The sequence below is a fragment of the Corythoichthys intestinalis genome, chromosome 12, assembly GCF_030265065.1.
Source record: "Corythoichthys intestinalis isolate RoL2023-P3 chromosome 12, ASM3026506v1, whole genome shotgun sequence".
Taxonomy (NCBI): Eukaryota; Metazoa; Chordata; class Actinopteri; order Syngnathiformes; family Syngnathidae; genus Corythoichthys; species Corythoichthys intestinalis.
Window position 1 is genome coordinate 51,653,044 of NC_080406.1, and position 22,949 is coordinate 51,675,992.

At 40.1% G+C, this 22,949-nt stretch overlaps 1 protein-coding gene across 1 annotated transcript; it reads right to left on the minus strand.

Moving 5' to 3' along the window:
- Positions 1–5,357: 5,357 nt before the first annotated feature.
- On the minus strand, positions 5,358–22,593 carry dnajb11 (DnaJ heat shock protein family (Hsp40) member B11). The gene is made up of 10 exons (XM_057853459.1): positions 22,402–22,593; positions 21,957–22,113; positions 20,657–20,754; positions 19,813–19,945; positions 15,243–15,385; positions 15,068–15,150; positions 7,396–7,453; positions 7,197–7,308; positions 6,961–7,120; positions 5,358–6,099 (listed from the first exon to the last, which is right to left on the minus strand). The coding sequence occupies exons 1-10, from the start codon at positions 22,473–22,475 to the stop codon at positions 6,035–6,037; spliced, it is 1,083 nt and encodes a 360-aa protein (XP_057709442.1). The 5' UTR covers positions 22,476–22,593; the 3' UTR covers positions 5,358–6,034.
- Positions 22,594–22,949: the final 356 nt, after the last annotated feature.

Sequence of the window (22,949 nt, forward strand, 5' to 3'; positions counted from 1 at the left end):
GCGTGTGAGAAACTGACGATGGGATGTTTGAAGAGACAACTCCCAGCACCGCAGCCCTGTTATCTCCGTGGGAGTTCATTACTCACATAGACGCACAGAATAGGCCGGCCACACACGTACGCATATATATACATGTAGAAATCAAAACACAGTCATTCATTAGAATTGTGTTGCCTGCAGATGTGCACATCAGTCCGCAGGCTATAAATTATAACAACGTGGTTGGTGTGGCCCGCACATGCAGACGGACCCCCAGTTGTGTGTATGTGTGAGTGGGTTACAGATAAAGAACTACTGATCTCTGTGACATTAGATATATGTAGCACATTAGGGTTGACACATGGCAGCCAACTGCTGGCTCTGACAATTGATTGATTGTCATTTGTCTCTTTTTAAAGGTACAGTGACACATTTGACAGAATAAATAAGTGTAGTTGACAAGCCTGCCAGATTTGGATGAATAAAAAAAATAGGTAAGCAAAGATACTAAAATATGTAAAAATAAGGCCTGCCTGTCATATCTAAGAAAACGTAGGTGAGTCCACTCACTGTGCTCAAACCATACCCTGCTCAAGTTCCAGGTACTTGTTAAAACTTGAAAAATGGATGCTACTTTGTTTTATTCCTTATGCCTGCACAACTCAGTTTGCACGCTTCCCTCCCATCTCCATGCCAGTGAGACTTAGTAAGCTCCTGCTCAAGGAGAACCTTGCGAATATGTTGAGGTCAGCTCCACCGATGGGAGCACAACTGTGGAGCAAACTTCAACATTGTCTCATGCCCACATTTTATGCACACCTTATTATAGATTTATACACTTCATAATAATATTGACGGGACACAGTCCCCAGACACTGCGCCACGCCGTCAAGTAGGGGGCCGTACCACACTCTGTTTCAGTCGAAGTCGGTTGCAGTTATTCTCAAACACATGCAGCGATCTAACGCCGGATTTATTTTGAACAGGAAGGATTGTCTCAGGAGTGATTTGTTCGAGGATTCAAGGTAATTGTTATAGTTTTCGAACCATGCATGAATTTGAAACGTTGTGAGAAAAAAAATCAATGGGAGAAATGAGCCGCTACGGCATTGGCGTCATAATTCGTAATATTTACGTAAAATAAATGTTACTGCCCAGTTTTTGCATTTAACCAAGAATCGAGACTGTTTTACATTCATATCTCCAAAGATTACAGGGATTTAAGCATTTATTCACAAGAATTTTCAACGTAAAAAGTTCTTTGTGGTGATAAGGCGGCGCCACAGTGGCTTAAAGACTAGCAGCACATTCGACATATTTACGTAAAATAAATGCTAACTGCAATTTTTTTGCTTTTAACCAAGTATTGAGACTGTTTTACGTCCATATCTATAAAGAATTCAGGGATTTAAGCATTTATTCACAAGAATTTTCAACATAAAAAGCTCTTTGTGTTTCCACTCAGTCAGTGTTGACAGAGATAGGCCCCCTATTAGTCAGCCCTGCTCCCCATCAATATATATTATGAAGTCTATGCTAGATTATAGACATAGTTGCTCACTCATGGAGTGATACAGTAATTTATAAATGTGCCTTGTTACTGTTTGGCAGACAGGCATCTTCAACTGAGTCTCAGCAGAGATTTGTCTCCGTTCAAATTCAGCAACAGTGTCACAAATAGGGGGGAACCGCCTGTCCGGTTTTAGGCTTCGTCAGTGATGTGTCCGGCACAACCAATTAGCCGAGATTTTAAAACAGTACTATCAAAGATGACAAAATGGCGGACATCTTTTAACATTGAATGGCGTACCGCACTCAGGCTATTTTTAGACCGTGACGTCGCATCGTAAAGCGGAAGTAAAGCCGAAGTGGGACATTATAGACCCGCCCTCGCATAGACCCAACGTAAAAAGTGCTACTTTTCGCCGGTAATCTTTCAAAAACGAACATGCCGATCACGCATTGCTTTTTTGGAACTTGTAGAAACGACTCTAGACATTATGACCATGAAGGATGTTTTCTTCATACGTTCCCGGAAACCAAAAACTCGGGAGGAAAAAATGTGAAGACCGAATCAACTTGCGCGGACTTTAACACCAGCTCGGCGAATCCATTCACGTTTCATATGCAGTAAACATTATGTTGGGTTGGCATGGTCTTTCACAGGACAAAGAAGTAAGCCATTTTTATATTTTACTTTATTTTTTTACCGTAGCGTTGTGCCGTACTACTTCTGTCTGACAATGAATGACCTGAAAAAAATTACAATGGTATCTGACTGCCACTGTTACCGTTTCTGTTTATATATATATACATATAAACAACTTTAGTAAGGGGGAAGTGTAAATAAATTATACGATTAAGATGTGTTATCAATGAAAAAATTAAAAGTGTTCGTTGGCTGTCACTGAGTAGCATTTGCGATCGCTACACAAAGCTAACTAAATTACCCCCAAGAACGGTAAGAGACGTAGGACAACCAGAGGATATATAAGAAAGACAGGGACGATGGTAAAGGATAGCTTGTTGAAACCGGAGAATGTCATTGTCAGTCGCGTCGATAAAAAAAAGCTAAAGCTATGCTTAGGTTGGCTCGTTTTTTTCGTCTTTTTCAGCCTTCGACACTAAAGCCATGTCTTTAACTGAACATTTTTATGTTCTTCCACATCTATGCCAGTCAATTTGGCACCAGGCACATCATTTTCGGAGAGAATTGGTAGGTTTAGCGCTGTAAACATCTCCTTCGTACACGATTTCCATTCATTTCCTATTGGGGACATACGGTGGCTTGTCCTAGCTTAGCAACAGTAGCTAATGTCATGAATATTAATGAGCGGAAGTGACGTGTTGCTTGCGGTACGCCATTGACGAAAGAGCACGATTTCCTTACTAAACGCAGTCGAGACTCCTTCCACGGACGTCACGTTGAGAATGCGAACATAAATGAATGAGGCAGGCAGCAGGTGCGTCAACATTGAAATCATTTTTTCCAGAACCCTCATTGCCTCTGGATAACAAAATAACTGCAGCTGAACTTCTTCCAATTTATTCCAGTTGTTCCAGTTGAAGTTGTTCCAATTATAAAGGGTAAACTTCTTTTGAGCAGTCCAATGCCCAAATTTTGTTTATTACAAATGTTCCTTGTTAATACCATTGTTTCGCCAAAATATCCTACACCAGCGAAACGTCTAGCAAAGGCGAATTCGACACCCTAAGTACTAGATAATTCTTTAAACATTATAATGTCAAATAAGGGTGGTTTAAATACACTGCGTGACTAATGTGGTCAACATATAAACACTCTGCTTTAAAGCTATCACATAAAAAAAAGACAATGCTTAAAAGCTATCAGAGGAAAACAGGCCAAAAATATTTTGAGGCATTGGAAAGGTTAAAAGAAAAATAAAATCAATACAAACAAAAAATAATAGGTGCTTGCTGCTTTTAACTGATGTGTGCATGCGTGCGCAAAGGCCACTGGGCATTGGTAGATGTTTCTCCGTGTAGGATATAGTGGCAGAATACCGTTTTAAAATAAGATTTCTCTAAGGGTGTGTTCCAATTTGTAAACACAATACTGTAAACTAAATACTAAAAAAAAGTTAAGCTTCAAGTTGTATTTTTTACTATTTACTTACACAAATTTGATGTAAAAACTGCAAAACTTTATTGTTGATGAAAATACAACGACTGATTTTTTTTTTTTTTTAAATGTCCGCCATTCTGACCTTATGGAAGTGGTAACCCTAGTCAGCACCCTTCCGTCCTCCCAGTCTCCCAGGCAGCTGTGACAAAATATGACAACTTCGCTTCATTCAACCAAATTATTTTAAAGCGCCCCTTCCAGGGCTATCAACAGACTTGCAGGGGCCTGGGGACAAGAGACCATTATAGACCCCTCCACCCCACCCCTGCCACCAGCTTGTCACGACATACGCAGTACTTTTAACGCTTTGCAAGCAATGACAGTGTAAATTTTCAAATTACTTGAGATGGACAGTTAAATTTAACATACCGCAATGTGATGTGACAAAATATAAACAATTTCCATCTATTGTCCAATGTAGGCTACATTACAATACAACTGAGAGTGCTATGCCTGCCTGCTAAGCAACAAAACAGTATAACTAAACATCCTGTGCCTGGCCCCTCCACATTCCTGGGGTTATCAAGCCCTCAAGCATTGATGCGCCTAGTTTTTGACAGCAAAGTCACTTATAACATCAGTGAAATCCAGTTTTTGTGCAAGCTCACGCTCAATGGAGAGCACGGCTAGGTTGTTAAGCCTGCCCTGTGATATGGTGGAGCGTATGTAGTTTTATTATTTTCATTTTACTGAAGGCTTGCTCTCCTCCAGTTACACTCACTGGCAAAGACAAGAAAATGCGTAGCAGTGTGCAGAGATCAACAGTCTGTTCAGCCTCGCGCACCTGCTCCCCCACAGACTAACATATATTCCTAATCGCACATCACCTTCTCGCTCCTCGGCTCAACGCGAGCAGCATGTCTTGTCATACCGCAGCTCAATAGGCTACAAGTGGACGATGAGAGACTCGAATTGGGCTTTGGTCACGGTGATCGCCAATGCAAACATTCAGTGTTAGCGGCTGTTGTTCACTTACCGACATCACCGTCCACAGCCAACTCTAGCCCTAATTCTCCGGCTTCTTGTCCCCCTTTTAAAAACGTCATTGTTACTTGTTCACCTCTATAATCTTCATCTCTTTTTTTCTTTCCTTTTCTGCGCACCCGATTTATGTCGACTCGCCATGTTTAGAGTTAATAACAATGACAAGATTTTAATTTCCCGCTTCAGGGCACGTACATAGTGTAGGCTTGAGTGCGCCAGAGCAGGGTCAAACCATTGTCTGCTAAGACAGAGGGGGTGGGCGTTGGGCAAAAAAATATATATTTGAAATATTTAATATGTTAAAGTTTTTAAATATATATCGAGTAGAACATAATATATAATCAGACAATGATTTAAATAAAAAATATGTGAATGTAAAGTAAAATAAATTAAAGGTCATTCAGGGGCCCCTATGGTCCTGAGGCCCGGGACAACATACCGGGTTACCCCCCCATCGATGGGCTTGGCCCCTTCACATCCTCATTAACAGTAACAGTGCTGCAAAGATGGGAAAATTAATAGATTACTCACTACTGAAAAAAATAAAATCCATTAACATAATTGACCTATTTTGTCATGTATCCACTTGCCTTCTCAGTTGCAGTGTTTGCTTAATTAAGACTGTGCTTTATTAGCTCATATGTGAGACTATGTGAAACTACCCTACTCGTAAAATCAGGTAATGAAATTCTCATTAAAAAACAGTAAAAAACAAAAAGCCCAATCAGGTCTAGAAAATCAAAATGAAAAGAAAAACTTTTAATTCACATTTGGAGGCAGCATTTCACTTTTTTAAAACAGAAAAGAATTAAAAATATTAAACCATGAGAAAACAAATTGCATCTTGAACGTTTTTTTCCAGTCGTGAAGAATTTCAATGTGGAAGTCAAAAGAAGCACCATTAGCAGTGCAAGATACTTTACAATTTATATTATCTATATTGTTCACAAGTGCGCTGGTTCTCCAACAGCATGCTCAATGTGATTGGAAAACAAATCCCATGTAAAAGACAGAGCCTTTGAGGCCTCTGAGAAACCCAATGCCCCTTAAAACCTCTACTAGCTCCAACAATAATGTCAATTTGTAAAAAGATCTTCAAGTCCCTGCGGGACTTGTTTGATTTATTACAAAAACAAACAGACGCTGGCAGCCACTTCTTTCATACAGCCTATAAATGCAAATAAACCTGACAATACGGTTTCAATTTAAAAAAAAAAAAAAAAAAAAAAAAAAAAGGTCACAAAACAATATTTAAATGTGACAACATAAATTCAAAGCATCCTGAGTCGGGGAAACAAAACAAATATAGACTGTGTCCAGAAGTAGTGCAGGTCACGCTCATCCTGTTGTTGCTGCTGCTGTTTTAGTTATTTGCATGTTGTTTGTCACATACAAGTCAGTCCAAGCAGCCTGGAGTCACAAACGCTAGTAGCCTTGTAGTCCATTGTACACCTTCTGTATGGAGCCTTGCTTCAACAGGTTACGAACACCTGCCAGAATAAAAAAAATAATTGAAGCGTTATATTGGTTTGCACTCAGAGTAGTACGCAAATCTACAAGTAGTTACAGTGCTGGCCAAAAGCATTGGCAACCCTTCAATTGTGTCAGATAATGCTAAATTTCTCCCAGAAAATGATTGCAATTACAAAAGCTTTCTTAGTAATATCTTCATTTATATTGCTTGCAATGGAAAAAACACAAAAGAGAATGGGAAAAAATCATTTTACACAAAACTCCAAAAATGGGCAGGACAAAAGTATTGGCACACTTTGAAAAATCAAGTAATGCTTCTCTAATTCACTATAATATCATTGCTTCAATCCAATGTCAACAAAGCTTCATGTGTGGCTATCTGACGACATTTCTTCGCTGAGATTTTAAAACAGTGTAGCAAACATGCCAAAATGGCGGCGCAGTGACACGACCAAACACTGCTACGATGCGTGCTAACTACACATATGGTAAGAAAATGTCGCACATTGTGAGCTCATGACTGAAAGTATGATTTTCATCTCGTTCTCGTCTTGTCAGGAGAAAACTGGCATCCATCTCGTTATGTTTTAGTCTTCCAAACCACGTTTTTAGCTCGTCACGTCATCGTCATGAAAAAAACTGTTCAATGACGAAATATTTTAATATTTAAATATTATTGTCATCGTTGACGAACCCTGGCAGAGCGTTATGCTTAGTTAGTTAATATAGTGCGACTCAGAAAATTCTATGTAAGCAGGCTGAAATGAAATGGGGAATTCGATATATCTGTTCATCATGGTAAACATTTAGAGCTAGCTGAAATTGAAAAAGTCTAACTTAAAGAATTCTATGGTGTCGGTAATTACTTTACCACTCACCAGATTTCTGATTTTCATCCAACTGTGTTTGAGGGAACTCCACGTCAAAGGTGATGATAAGCGACCCGTGATTGTTGATGTTTTCGAAGTTGGGCAGGCCCTCGCCTTTCTTCCACATCCTGGCCCCAGGCTTGGTTATTTTGTCCCGAATAATGTGCACCTAATAAACAGAAATACACAAATGTAAGCACTTTGACAGGACCTAAAATTGACTGCGCCCTTGATAGAATAAGTACCTTGTGACCATCCAAATGAACAATGTCCATTTCAAAGCCTACTAGCGCCTCCACGAGGGAGATGGTGACATTGGTGTACAGATCATCTCCTCTACGCTCAAACACGGCATGCCTACAAAGGACATACATTTAGTTAATTCCACCTTTACAAGGATCCTTCGAACAAAATGTCAGTTAAAGTTATAAACGTGGCTCGCACTTTAACACTTTGATGCGGAAGCGCAGATCTCCGGGTTCTCCATCAATGTGAGGCTCCCCTGTGAAGGCATAACAAAATGAAATTGATTAAACACAGGTATACATTGTGTGGTTTAAATAAATTGAGTCAGCAACAAATTCATGATTAATGAGTAGATTTTTTTATTTTTTTATTTTTTTTTTGTCCAAATTGCATTGGTTGCCAGTCAATCGCAGGGCACAAAGAGACAAACAACCATTCACGTGCACACTAATAGCAAGGAACAATTTGAAGTGTTCAATCAGGCTGTTTTTTGGATATGGGAGGAAACCAGAAAACCCGGAGAAAACCCACACGGGCACTAGTCACAAAGAGCCACAGCAAAAGAAAAAAATTGCCACATCAAGCTCTAGGGCCGCAGGTTGCAGACCCCTTTGTTAACCAATCACTGTGCTGCCACAAGACAACATATTTCAATTGTTTTTCCAAATAGAAATAATCATACAATGCTGGCCAAAAGTATTGGCACCCCTGCAACTTTGTCAGATAATGCTCAATTTCTCCCAGAAAATTATCTCAATTACAAATGCTTTGGTATTAATATCCTATTTGTTTTGCTTGCAATGAAAAAACACAAAAGAGAATGGAAAAAAAAAAATCATAATACACAAAACTCCAAACTCCGGACAAAAGTATTGGCACCATTTGAAAAATCATGTGACGCTTCTCTAATTTGTGTAATTAACAGCCCGTAAGGCTACGTTCATACTACAGGTCTTAATGCACGAATCCGATTTTTTGTCATATCCGTTTTTTTGGCGTGCCCGTTCAGACTGCTTTTATCCATTGAGACCGTTCAAGTATTACGCATGCGCACTAATTCGCAGTCCGACACGCGCTAGGCCCAAGTACACTGCATGCGTGATCGTTGCGGTTCCGGTCCGGTTCAGTGTTGCCTGCGTGCCACGCAGTCCGTCAAAAACAGGCAAATCATACCGGCTGCTGCAAGGCTGCGGTCCGCCAACTCCGTCCCCTCGTGAGCTCTCGCGTGATCGCGCGCGATAATGTGCCATTTAAATCAACGACAAACACACAGAGTCTGTAGTATGTACTCATCAGAGAAGCAGAGAGAGAGCACTTTTTTTTTCTTGCATATTGATAATGTAACGTTTGCTAAGCGGAAGTTTGGCCGCGAAAACAACACACGAGCTTCAACGCCTTTTTCCTCTTTTTCTTTATTAACTTCCCGCCACCTCACCAATGCAAAAACAACAACTACAGTGGGGAGAACAAGTATTTGATACACTGCCAATGGGTTTTCCCATTGTCAGTGTATCAAATACTTGTTCTCCCGACTGTATTTACACTGACGCTATCTAGTCCACCAATCGGAGCGTCGCGCTGGTGCACCAGCACACCAATGACAGCCCCGCGTTGGTGCATAAATTAACCCACCGATGACAGCACCGGCGACGCTACAATATTTTATTTGTGTCTGTCTCTTAATTCCAGATTGACTGCATCATCTTGAGATCAGGGCTCCGTGTGTGGAGGGAAGGGGGGATATTATGCCCTTGGTTGTGTCGGTGCGTTTATATCTTTGTGTACATTTAAAATTTATGGCACATAACATCTCATAGAGCTGTTATAAACAACTGATAAATAATCTGTCATATTTATAAAATGGATAGCGAATTATATTCGACATGAACTAAAAAAACAGCGTACTTGGAATTGGTGTCTCAACACTGCAGATTCATGTGGCCAGCGCAAACTGTTGTTTTTTCTATGAAGAGTCAAGTGAAATGTAGGAAAGAAAGAGAAACGTCTTGAATAGACCACCAGGTCGAAACTTGTGGGTGTCTCTTTTTTCTCTTTCGTCTCTTTTTTCTCTTTCGTACTTTTCCCCCTCGACTCTGTAAACAAACCGAGATTGTTTGTACGCGGGGCACGAGAATTTCTGCAGTGGAACCACTTCCAGATACGCTGTCTTTTTTTTTTTTTTTTTTTTTTTTTTTTTTTGCTTAGCACGTCGTGTTTGATATCTTTGCCAGAAAAACACACATAATAGGACACTTTGCAGTTTCGCTTTTAATGGTGTCCTTATAGTAATATCTGCTGCATGTATATCACTTTGTGGCTTTCCACCTCCATGATGAAGCGCTCATCATCCATTTTCGCTCGTGTTTAAACCGTGATTAGGCACCTGGGCTTTTGACGTCAGGCCCAGCTCCGCCCATTTTGCCGGATGTGGTTCGCAGTCAAGCCGGAGCACTGACGCGGCCGGTATACGTTGAACAATAGGATATAATGGGAACGGATTGGCTTCGGCGCTAGTGTTGTATCGGTCGCGAACGATTCGTTCTTTTTGAACGAATTGTTTGGGTGAACGAGACCGAACTAATCACCATCTGCACTGATTCGTTCTATGAGGTTGGTGCTTGTTCACTGCGTGGGAGGTCGTTGAGCAAGCGGCAGCGTCTTCTGACATCGCACACGACCAATCAGACGCCAGCCTCATCGCGGGCAGGGGAGGGACCGGAAATAGAATCAGGGCGTATGTCACTCACTTCCACGTGTGGCCAATGAGCAGCCAGCGTGCAGGCAGGGGGGCAAGACTGAGTTTTGTCACTTCCCGTTCAGTGACTCGGTCCTCCGGTTCCTGACCTAGCTTGCTGCTAACTTGACTTTCCAGTAATGAATATGCGGTGAACGAATCAAAAAATGAAAGGAAAGGACTTTGTCACATATTTGTTAACGTGGAGCCTATCAAATGCAGCTCAAAAAGACAAAAACACCACACAAATCTAGCGAGCATGGTTTAGTGTACTACTTTTCTCAACAGACTCGCGACTACCTATTACCACATACTATCAAATTTACAGTAATTTAAAACACGGGTAGCTACGAGGCAAGCAAAAGCTGAGCTGCGGTCGCGTGACGGCAATGAAGGGGGCGAAGAACTGTCACTATAAGGAGGCTTCATGGCAGCGATATTTACCTCATATGTGCACAGAAAAAAATATTTAGTATGATCACCATAATACTGATTTGCAATGAAACGGTATATACATGTCCATTTTTTCCAAGTGTTTTTTTTTTTTTTTTTTTTTTTTTTTTTTTCGTGTCAGGTGTTGGTTGGTTTGACAAATCATGTCAATCCGTCCATCATGTGCTCCTCAAGCGCCCCAAAACAACGCACATGGACACGGGAGATGTCGCAATATGTCTACATTTTTCGTAACAGACTAATGAGAGTAGAAAGGCGACATCGTAAAGAGCTAACAATTATTTCTCGTCAGCATTTGACGATCTGAGATGCGGGGAAGACAGGGGAGCTGACCGGATTATTTTATTTATTAATACCAGTGCAAAAAAACAATATGATCACCATAATACTGATTTGCAATGAAACTGTATATACATGTAATTTTTTTCCGAGTGTTTTTTTTTTTTTTTTCGTGTCAGGTGGTTGGTTTGACAAATTATGTCAATCCGTCCATCATGTGCTACTCAAGCGCCCAAAAACAAAGCACGCGGACACGGGAGATGTCGCAATATGTCTACATTTTTCTTAACAGACTAATGAGAGTAGAAAGGCGACATCGTAAAGAGCAAACAATTATTTCTCGTCAGCATTTGACGATCTGAGATGCGGGGACGACAGGGGAGCTGACCGGATTATTTTATTTATTAATACCAGTGCAAAAATTCAACACGATCATCTTAATACTAAAAAACAAAAATACAACAGAGCGAGATGTAAATATGATGTGTTGGTCGTTCCATATTCAGAAATTAAACTTTCGATGTATTTTTATTTTCGTGACAGCAAACATGCTGTATATGTATGTGTGATCAAGAACCTGCTAAAGAAAGTCCGTGCGCCCCCGCCCCCTACTCCCCTCACAAAAGGAAAATGTTTAACCGTGTCCTAAATCGAAATGCAAGCACGAGCCATGACTTTGAGCCCATAGAACTAGGACAGACGACGCGGAAGTTCTCCCTCGATTTTGCAGCAGCAGGAGGGAGACGAGGTTGTCTGTGAAAGCAGAATGATACCGCCTGTCACTCATTTCTGAAACTACGACGAGTGGTCAATGTGGAAGAGAGGGAGGGACCAAGCAATGTCACTTCCCGTTCAGTTATACTGCGAAGCGGTCTTTGGTGATTCGTTCGGCAACGTCACTTCCCGTTCAGTAACCGAACGATTCGTTTGGGCGGGGAGGGAGATGAGGGGGGCGAACGATTCGTTGAACGATTTGTTTGAACGAATCTTTTTACTGAACGAACCGGAATGGATTCGTTTACTCAAGTGAACGACAAATCTCGTCACTATTCGGCGCTATTTTTTTTACCGGAGTCGGACCGGAAACGCAACGACCACGCATGCGGTGTACTTGGGCCCTAAAAGCAATAAGACCCGCATGCGTAGAAGCATCAAAACAAATGACACACGTCATCCGTCATTCCAGGGATATCATGTTTTGCTTTTCAAAAGGAGGACACAAATAACAGACATAAATAATCCCCGTTTAGGCTTATATTCAAAGTTTATATGGATCGATAGCATGCACGCACTGTCCGTGCACGTCACACACATATGGGCAGTTTGCCCCGACTCTCTCTCGGCCGTGTAAGCAATGTTGAAATATTGCTCACTTGTAACAGAGAAAACTGAGCATTCTCAGGCTTATCCTCAACCCATTTTTATTTTTTTATGACTGTTGTGAAGCCCAGCCCTTCCCCGAAAGGCAAGCTAGGCGCTAATAACGCACAGGTGCATCGCTACGACTCTCTCGCTATTTGATGACGTAATTGCTGCATGAAATCCGATTTGCGGGACTGGACAGTACAGACCGCCACGACAGTCTGGAAAAATGTGGCCCAGATCGGATTTAGACCACATACGAAAGTGACCCAGATCGGATTTGAAATGGTCCCGTTCTATGCGACTTGTCACGTTCAGACCGTCAAGTTAATGCCTCACTCGAGTCGGAAAAACACGAAAAAATCGGATTCGTGCATTAAGACCTGTAGTATGAACGTAGCCTTACTTACCTGTGGCACATAACAGGTGGTGGCAATAACCAAATCACACGTGCAGCCAGTTAAAATGGATTAAAGTTGACTCAACCTCTGTCCTTGTGTGTACCACATTGAGCATGGATGAAAGAAAGAAGACCAAAGAACTATCTGAGGACTTGAGAAGCAAAATTGGGAGGAAGCATGGGTAATCTCAATGCTACACGTCCATCTCCAAAGACCGAAATGTTCCTGTGTCTACTGTCCGCAGTGTTATCAGTAAGTGTAAAGCCCATGGCACTGTGGCTAACCTCCCTAGATGTGGATGGAAAAGAAAAATCGACGAGAGATTTCAACGAAAGATTGTGCGGATTAGGAGTGGGAACCTCTTGATACCTCACGGTACGATACGATTTGCGATACAAAGCTCACGATAACGATGATCTGACGATAAGGCGATACAACGATTATCGATACATTGCTCAGGAAATCATTCTAGGATATTCTACAAACAACTAATAAACAGAAAAACAAGCTTCTGCTGCGAATTGGAATGAGTTTATCACTAGTAGACGTCCAATCCCTTTGCAGTGGGAGGGCCACCCCGCCCACTTCAAAAGGATTGAACGTCTATGGCCGTCATTGGCAGCCAATGCCAGGCAATGAGGTCATTTTGGGCCATTTAAGGTCATTTACCTGTTCATTTTCAGTTACTTCCTGTTGATTTTGGGGTATTTTATGGGTCACTTCCTGTTTATTTTGAGTTACAAAACAGGAAGTGACCTGGGAATCACCCAAATGATTAGGTAGTGATTCAAACTCAACAGGAAATGACCTGTAAATGAACAGCAAGTGACCTGTAAATGGCCCGAAAAATCAGACAGAACGACTGCGAATGCGCCGGTGTCGAATAAGTGCTGCAACGATTAATTGATTAACCCGAGTATTCGATTAGAAAAAAAGTTTCAAATTAAATTTTGCTGCTTCGAGTATTCGTTTAATTAAAGTGGCTTTGTCATGATTTGTTTTGAAAGTGTTTGCGTTTATTTTCATTGATTTGGATGGATACACGGCCCTCTAGTCTACCTCATACCACATGGCTGAATCCCTCTGCTTCCTGTTAAGACCAACATAAGCTAAGTTTTTGTTTGAGGTAATGATTTTTTGAATGCATTTGTAATTTAAAGGTATATTTAGCCAGATTTTGTGGGAATTTGTGTCTGAGCCATTTGTTAAGAGCATTGTAAAAAAGCGTTAGCATTTTATAGGATTTAAGCTAGCGGACTTTTGCTATGTAAGTTAGCCAATTGTTTTTTTGTTGTACATAGATCCTCTTTTTTTTTTTTACATATACCGTGTGAGGCTCAGCTCAGGTATTTTAATTTTTTTATGTTCCTTAGCCGATTAGTCAATTATCCGAAATAAATAGTTCATCGATTAATCGGCTGATAAAATAATCGATAGTTGCAGCCCTATTTCGAATGAACGAACGTTCCCAGTCTAAATAGATTGGGCGTCGAGCACCTTCAATGGCAGCCTTAGAGTTACCTGAGACATTATTATGGTGAAAGATTTTGGTAGCAACTTGTTGGTCCCTTTGTTTTTTTGTTTTTTTTTGTTTTTTTTTTTTAAACACTGACACCTTTTTAAAACGATATCTCGATTCTTAGCAGGAGCATATCGATACCCTTTTGGGATGCAAAGTATCACGATTTATCACTATTTCGATATTTTGTCACACCCCTAATGCGGAGGGTGGATAAAGAACCCCGACTAACATCTAAACAAGATCAAGCTGTCCTGCAGTCCAAGGGTACAACAGTGTCAACCCGTACTATCCGCCGGCGTCTGAATGAAAAGGGACTCTATTGTAGGATACCCAGGAAGACCCCACTTCTGACCCAGAGACATAAAAAGCCAGGCTGGAGTTTGCCAGAACTTACCTGAGAAAGCCAAAAATGTTTTGGAAGAATGTTCTCTGGTCAGATGAGACATAAGTACAGCTTTTTGGGAAAAGGCATCAACATTGAGTTTACAGGGGAAAAAAACGAGGCCTTCAAAGAAAAGAACACGGTCCCCACGGTCAAACATGGCGGAGGTTCCCTGATCTTTGGGATTGCTTTGCTACCTCTGGCATTGGACTGCTTGACCGCATGCATGGCATTATGAATTCTGAAGACTACCAACAAATTTTGCAGCATAATGTAGGGCCCAGTGTGAGAAAGCTGGGTCTCCCTCAGAGGTCATGGGTCTTCCAGCAGGACAATGACCCAAAACACACTTCAAAAAGCACTAGAAAATGGTTTGAAGCACTGGAGACTTCTAAAGTCAATGAGTCCAGACCATAATCCTATAGAACACCTGTGGGCATATCTGAAATTGGAAGTTTGGAGAAGGCACCCTTCAAATCTCAAGAGACCTGCAGCGGTTGGCCAAAGAAGAATGGTGTAAAATTCCAGCAGAGCATTGTAAGAAACTCATTGATGGATATCGGAAGCGGTTGTTCGCAGTTATTTTGTCTAAAGGTTGTGCTACCAAGTATAAGACTGAGGGTGCCAATACTTTTGGCCAGCATTGTATGTTTTTTTTTTTTTAATATTTGATTGTGTGTGAAGCTCTTGTATCATAAAAATAGTAACTGTAAGATAATGGCAGCCCTGAGGCTTACCTTCCCCAATAAATGGGTACTCCATCTCATCTCTCACCCCTTGTTCAATTTCCACCTCCAGTGTTCTCTCTTCGTTCACCAGCCTGGCACATTGGCATATGACAGATACATGTTCCGTTGAGAGCACTTTATAGGGTCGCGACAAATAAAAATTAAACAAGAAGCGGTGACTCACTTGACGTTGGGACATTCATCACACACCATCTCTTGGGTCATCTGGAATCGGCCCGGGCCGAGCTGCGTCGTTCTCATCTCTGGTCGACAGTTGCACTTCCTTTTTCCGGGTGCCTCTTTGGCTACTGGTTTATTTCGCACTACCTAATCCCAAGATAAAAAAAAAAAAAATGATTGAGAAGAATAGAATAAAATATAAATAGAAAGTCTTTATTGTCGTTGTACAGGATACGAGATTGAAGGTTACGTACACCAAATAAAACAATAGCTATATAACAGCTATATATATATATATATATATATATATATACAGCTAATAGGGCTGCAACTAACGATTATTTTTATCATCACTTAATCGATTGTTTAATTAATCGTCCGATTAATCGGATAAATATAACTTTTTCAATTACCTTCTCAATTGAACTTGCAGTTTTTTTTTTAGGCATGTTGCAAGAAACAATGAAATGAATGACTATTTCCTTAAAAAAATATTTTATTACAAGCTTCCTGACTTAACTGTACTGGATTCTACAACTGTACTGTTTTGAGTGTATAAAACATTGTTTTTAATAAAGGTTCTGAGTGTAAAACATGAAAAGAATTTCTCAGTACACAAATCAGACAAAAGCCCTGTTCTTTCAACAACAAAAAAACAAAACAAAAAAAGTGCTGCTGATTGATATTTTTTTCTTGTGGGCAAAGCACCAATATAAATTGCGTCAATGATTCATTTATTTTCTTTGAACAAACTAAACAACAAAATCGAATAAGGAAGAGGCAGACTGTAATGAATCAGTTTTCTTTATCGAACAGTTGTTCAGTAATACAAATCAAATTTCAAAGCACACTCTCTTGTATGACAATTTACAGTTTGGAGTTTTTGAAAGGAGACTCTAAACTAGGCCTGTCGCGATAACAAATTTTAGTGTGCGATAATTTATCTCATAAATTATTGCGATATGCGATATTATTGCGCCCCCCCCCCCCCCCAAATTTTTAAAAACCAATTTACAATAACACTGTGAGAATACAGTATATATTAATAGATCAAGTACACCCATTTAAATGCGATATTTACTCTTAAATTCAAAAATACTTTTTGAGAAATCACAACTAAAAACAATAGACCATGCCTCTTAAGTAAAAGACAACAATATTAATACCGCACAGAAACACACAATAAATACAATGTGTTTTTCAAGAAAAAAAAAAACTGCACATAACTTAAGCATTTAGGCAAATGAAAACTTTTCCCCTCATAGCTTCTGCAATGGTGTTCCATAGGGATGCAGCGAATCAGTACGATTTTCGATACGGGGGACTCGATTTTTGATCCGATTCAATACATTTAATGCTCTGAAAAAAACAAAACAATTTTTTGTTTCTTTTTTTTTTTTTTTTTTGCTAACGAGCAAAAATTAAATTGCCATCATATAAACATGCATTTTAGTGCATAATATTTATGTGCCTCCTTTTACTGATCCGAAAAAAGTTTGTATACAAGTGCTGAGAACAATCTTTACTGTTTGTAAAGTGAGGCGGTGCACACTGTTGATTGCTACAGCTCTCTTAGCAGCTAGGTTTACTAATCCTATTTGTGGTCCGAATCCATCTGGGTCACGTACTGAATCAACATTATCTATAGTCACTGGTACGGATTGATTTGGCCTTCTTAACTTCCATTCAGTCATGACAGTTTAGAATTCGATGTAGTATATGGACTACGTGTCCCATAATCACTCTGGGCTCACGTAGCCAATGGCATGGGACGTAGCACATCTAGTTTGCCATTTCATGATATCTAGTGTGTGCACGCATTAAAAAAGTTAGCAAACGCCGCTGTAGTCATGTCTGCTCATTACTGCACAACACCAGCATATGACAATCGACTTTCATAAACAGGACGAGTTTGAAGCACAGCGCTCTGAATTTGCCACTCAATGTTCATCATTTCCATTCAGCTGTCTGTCGTCAAAGCGAGGTTGTTCGTAGCAGCCAAGTTGGTAACAATGTTTTGGCGGACTTCGATTTAAATGTCCGGCGTTGTGCCGAAAAATAGCCGCCCCGCGTGAAATGTCACCCCTGACGGGAGCGCCCACATGTCAACAACACCGGCGCGCCGGAAATGGTCCGCAGTCAATCCGGAGCACTGACGCGGCTGGTATACGTTGAACAATAGGAAATAATGGGAACGATTGGCTCCGGTGCACGCGAGGCGATAAATCGCAGCGGAATAATTTCCGCCTTCATTTTTATTTATCGTGCGATAAATGGAATTATTGCATACTGCGACAGGCTTACTCTAAACTATTATATGAATGGGTTTATGAGTGTGGTTTCTTCATAAAAAGAAATGAGACGACTTTACGATCCAACAATAACTGAAGTACTATTATGCTTCTCCAAAGCACAACACAAACGACATTTAAGACAATAAATAGCATAATAACTAAATAGCTTAGCGCTCCATGCTAAGTACAGGGAGTCCCCTCCCCGGTTATGACGTAACCGACTTACGAGATTTCGACCTAACGACGCCGGAGTAATTTATTCATCTTTTATAATGTTGAATTTTGTTTTTTGATGCATGCTTTTATTTTGGCGCAGGAGGTGTAGAGTAGGTAACACTTCCACATGAGAGCAAGAGTGCATGTACACACGAAGAAGAACATATTTGCGCACATGAAGACAAGCGCACGTACACACCCGTGGCGGCGCCATTTGCTCCCACAAAGTCATGCAGCTGAGTGAGAGGGTAAAGAGCTGCAAGCCTGCGCGCACATTTGTTGCTTGTGAAGCATCCATAGAGGCAGCACCTGTATATAATTACTTTTATTTAAGTTTCACTCCGCTGAATAAAGTCAGCAAACCACACGGACGCCGGACATCGTATTTCGAAGCTTAGCTCGCTGTCTAGCTAGGACTTAGCTCTAACATCTTGGCGAGGACAGTACAATGACGTACAATACACATTTTTGGATTGTTATTTTAAGGGGTATTTTGGGGTACTTTAAGGGTTAATTCCAATTTACACGGAAATTTGGGTTACGTCGTCAGCCCAGTAACTTGTATGTCTACATGTAGTAATGTTTAATCAACAAACAATACAATTGGCTTCATTTACACACCTCTGACGGAGGTACACTGAATCTAAGAACACAAAAGACAACCTAAATCTCGACACTTTGTAATATTATCGATTCAACAACCAAAACCTCAATGTAGCAGTAACCTCTCTCTAATCACTGGCACGTGAGCAGCATCACATTACACACACAAGGACTCAAACGGGACTGCTCATAGCTGCCGGCAAAAATCGATTATCAAATTAGTTGGCAACCAGTTCATTAATAGATTGAATCAATTAGTTGTTGCAACCTTAGAGGCAAATATATAATAAAATAAATCACAGGTTACAGTGTACACAGATTGGGGATAAAGTTAGGTATATCTTGATTTCCCCCCCAAAAAAAAGACACTCGGCCCCGCCTCGAGATACCTAAATTATACTCGAACTATACTCAAAGATGCCGTATTCACTTTTATATATTTCAAGTATGCTTCCTCCGGATGGAAACAAAATCCAGTTTCATAACAAAATAATAGCTATATAATCAAAGACACAAATCCAAATTCTCAGAGGTTACTCAACAGTCTTTATTATTCCTAAAATAATAACGTGGAAAAAAACTGGAATGAAATAATGATTTTTTTGAAAAATGCCTGTTCTGTATTAGCAAATCATTCTTGAACAAAGTAATAGCAGTCTTTTCCATTCTTACTGTACAAATAATCTGAAAATGTCCTAAATAATACAGTATCTCTTCTGTAGAAAATCCAGCTTTAACAAAAAGCCATTTTCTCTTTTCAGTGAAATAATGTTAAACAGTAGCCACACAATATTACTAATTTAGCAAACAAAAAATATCTCTTTAATTTTCTTCCTTATCCGTTTTAGTCTTCTTGTTTTTTGTTTTTTTTCATCTTCCTTGTCTGCCCATGCATATTTTGCCGTAGAGCTGATCTTTCCCAGCAGTTTTCAGTAGCGCAGCAAAAAAAGTAAAAGTTTTTGCAAGAAATGTGTTTAAAAGTGTATTGCACCCAACGGGACGGTATGTAGGAATTTTTTTTGCAGCTCATCTGTGAAGATGCACTTGTGCTTAGGCATTTTGGGGGACGATGGAACACTGCTCCGACGTCTGTCGTCTCTGTTATTGAGCACAGCGGAACCAACCACTGGGCTTGCTCTCTGAACACGTCACAGGCAGCGCAGTACTGTATTCTGCGCAAAGTGTCAGTCTATTTCAACACACACTAATTGGTAACGCGAAAAGCAATGAAATCCGGACATTTTCATGAATTTATAAAATCCCGCTGGATGCCCCGGGCAGGATGCAAAAAGAGGACATGTCCTGGCAAAAGAGGACATTTGGTCACCCTAACTTATGGGAAATTTCATCTTCAATAAACCCAACATGCATGCTTTTGGAATGTGGGAGGAAGCCATGGCAGTATCTGTATCCACAAGCATGGTGATAACAAGTATTTTCCACACAGTACATTCAACTCACCTCAACAAAATTCCCGGAGTATACTTCTTCAAGTGTGACCTCCAAGTCAAGAACAATATCATTTCCTCTGGGGATGTTTCGGTCCTGCTGCTGTCGATTGCCTCCGAACATGAAACCAAAGTCGCCGAAGAAACTACAGAGGAAGGGAAACAAAGGAATCGTAAGCCGAAACTGTAATGCATATCTGCAGTCATATTATTTAAGATCAGCCACAGTTTTCATGAACAATACAACTTAAAGGTCACAAGAAGACATTTGTGCTTGACAAATGCGACAAGAACTATACTTGCAAACGTCAAAGGCTCCAACTGTACATTCAGTTATATAATTTTGTATTATACAATTATAAGGTTTTCAACTTGAGCCTGACAAAAGGCAATCTTTGTATTTTGGGGTTGGGGGGGGGGGGTTCTTTGTTTCTCATCAACAACAACTAGTGGAATTATAAAAGATTTTTTTATTATTTGAATGTCTCTGAAAGATTATTCCATAGACTTCATAATGATTGACGGGTCAGATTCCACCTTCACTGCGCAACGTCTTTAAGAAGGGGGCGGCTCTGCAATCGAGGATTCACAGTAATTATTATATTTTTCGTACCATGCATGCATTTTGAAATGTGTATATTATGAAGTCTACGATTATTCTTACTTAATATTCTGTTTGTATGTCAAGAGTTTATATAATAGGAACAATTTAACAATAACTTAATTGCGAGTAAAAAAAATAACATTTAAAAAAAATGTTAAAAAAAAAAAAAAAAAATCCCAAAATACAATTTCAGGAGCTCCCCAGTACTTAATCCAATTTTCTATTGTCTTCCATTTATGTAAAAAATTCTAACCTGGAGAAGATATCATTGTGAGAACTGTGGTGGCCTTCTTTCAGTCCATCTTCTCCGTAAGCATCATATTGTTTGCGTTTCTCGTCATCTGACAGGACCTATAAATAAGACACCAAAAACCAGAACCACAGTATTAAACAGAGTGTAGGATGACGTACTCACTTTTTTTTTTTTTTTAACTGAAGTAAAAGTACAGATAAAGGGGCAAAAAAATTGACTGAAAACAGAAGCTTAACAAGCTCAAAAAACTCCAACATTTCGCTTAATGGCGGATTGTAAGCAACTATCAGGTGCATATTACCACCTACTGTACAAGAGTGTGCAGCAACCATCTGAAGGCGCGCTCCTCTCGCGGTTGTTTTTTTTATTGGTCAATATCTTGTTCGCCTGCCTAATCTTGCTAGTACATGTGTTGCTGCCTCTAGTGCTCGATTATGGTATAGTTGCACGGGGCTTAGCGATTGCGCCGGAGGCATGAAAACGAAACTATCAATTCACAATGAGACAAACAAACAAAAGTATTACGTAACGCAGGTGGCAATTTGAAAAGTAGTGGAGTAAAAAGTATAGATATGTGCTGTAAAATGTAATGAAGTAAAAGTAAAAAAGTACCACTTCATATTTGAATTTGAAAAATGTACTTAAGTAAAAGTAATACAATCCACCACTGATTAAATCCCATGAATACACACTCGCCAGTGTCCATCAAAGCTGAGTATGCTTTTCAGAATTATGCATCTCTTGAATTGCTTCTCATTGTGTATTACGTTACACACATCCCTAATGGTGTTACCAGTGGTTACATGATTGTCAGAAAGATAAGATTTTTATTAACAGACTCAATGTCCAAATCACAACAACACAAAACAAGCAAGAGATTAAAAACAAAAATAATAAAAATAATAAACCATGTGTAAAGCGTATTTAAAAAAAAAAAAAAAAAAACTCATGATGTTCATTTTACAAAATAATAATTTAGGCACTTAAATTTGTGCTTATTTTTACTGCTTTAGCGTCATATTTACTTACTAAAAATAAATCATAAAAGAGTTTGACGTCGGAGCTGCAGAGTACTCCCTTTGATTTTGATAGTACCACGTCAGCCAATCAAATGCAGCCACACAGTCATATTGGCCAATCAGGGCGAGCCTAATGTTTCCCACAGCAACAAACTAGCTAAGCGCACAAAAGCCGTATGCCATGGGCTCTTCCGGGAGGTATCTCACGGCAAAACATGTACCCATTTAAAAATAGAATTTTCACATATGAGGCTTAGTAGGGGAGTAAGCATATGTCATACTTCATAGGCTGCACCCAGGTCGGCGAATTTATCCTGAGCTTTGGGGTCGTCTTGGTTCCTGTCGGGGTGTAACTGAAGGGCTAGCTTCCTGTAGGCTTTCTTGATGTCCCTAACTGATGCACTCTTGCTCACTCCTAGGATCTTGTAAAAATCTCGCCTAAAGAAACAAAGAAAATGACCTTAAATTCAATGACAAACGTACACAGCACATCATAATCATAGTGCTGGAGCTATGGAAAAAGGCTAGTTTTTGAGAGACAAAAGCACTATTCTTCTCAATGTACAGTCATTGCTTACTCCATTGAATGACACAATGTCATCAACACAATAAAAAGGAAAACCCTTTAGCTGCTTATTCGCACTCGTTGAACCAATCACAGTGGAACATGTGTACCAGCTGGCGATGCTGCGTTACGAGCACTCCGGCGAAAAACCACTGACTTACCCGGCAGAGACTGTAGTGATAACCCAGAGGATTACGCAGCACACAGTGCAAAATTTCATCCCTTTCATAGCCATATAGAAACCCCTAATAATATATATATTTAAAGAAATCGTGAAACGAAGAGCCGGCTTTTTCTGAAGGTTGGATACAGCTGCCAGTTTCACAAAAGCCTTTTTCCGGCTTGTCAAGGAAGTCCCGCCTACCGACAACTGGGTCAAAGCCCCGCCCCCTATTTAAAGAGATAGCGCACTTTTAGATGAAAGCGACATCAAATCCATTTTAACTGGCATCGAATGGTATGCACAGGCAGAGTTTGACTTATGGGGCAGGGGGGCACAACATGTTGATGACCCCGAAAATGCAGTGTCAGCTATAAAATTAACTTACAAGAATATTTATAATAATAAGTTGACAATGAGCGTTTTTTGTTTCCCATCATACTTGAGGGAATTCTAAATCAGGCTGCTTAGGCAACATTTTTCACCAAGATCGTCATCCATTGAATATGATGCGCCCGCCGGTGTTGTGCCAATGTAGTTACCCCTGGC

Coding starts and splice junctions, on each gene's coding strand:
- dnajb11 (XM_057853459.1), bottom strand. CDS start 22,475: ATGGCTATGAAAGGGATGAAATTTTGCACTGTGTGCTGCGTAATCCTC. Junction 22,114..22,401: donor ATCACTACAGTCTCTGCCGG/GTAAGTCAGTGG, acceptor TTGTTTCTTTAG/GCGAGATTTTTACAAGATCC. Junction 15,151..15,242: donor GATGAATGTCCCAACGTCAA/GTGAGTCACCGC, acceptor CCAATGTGCCAG/GCTGGTGAACGAAGAGAGAA.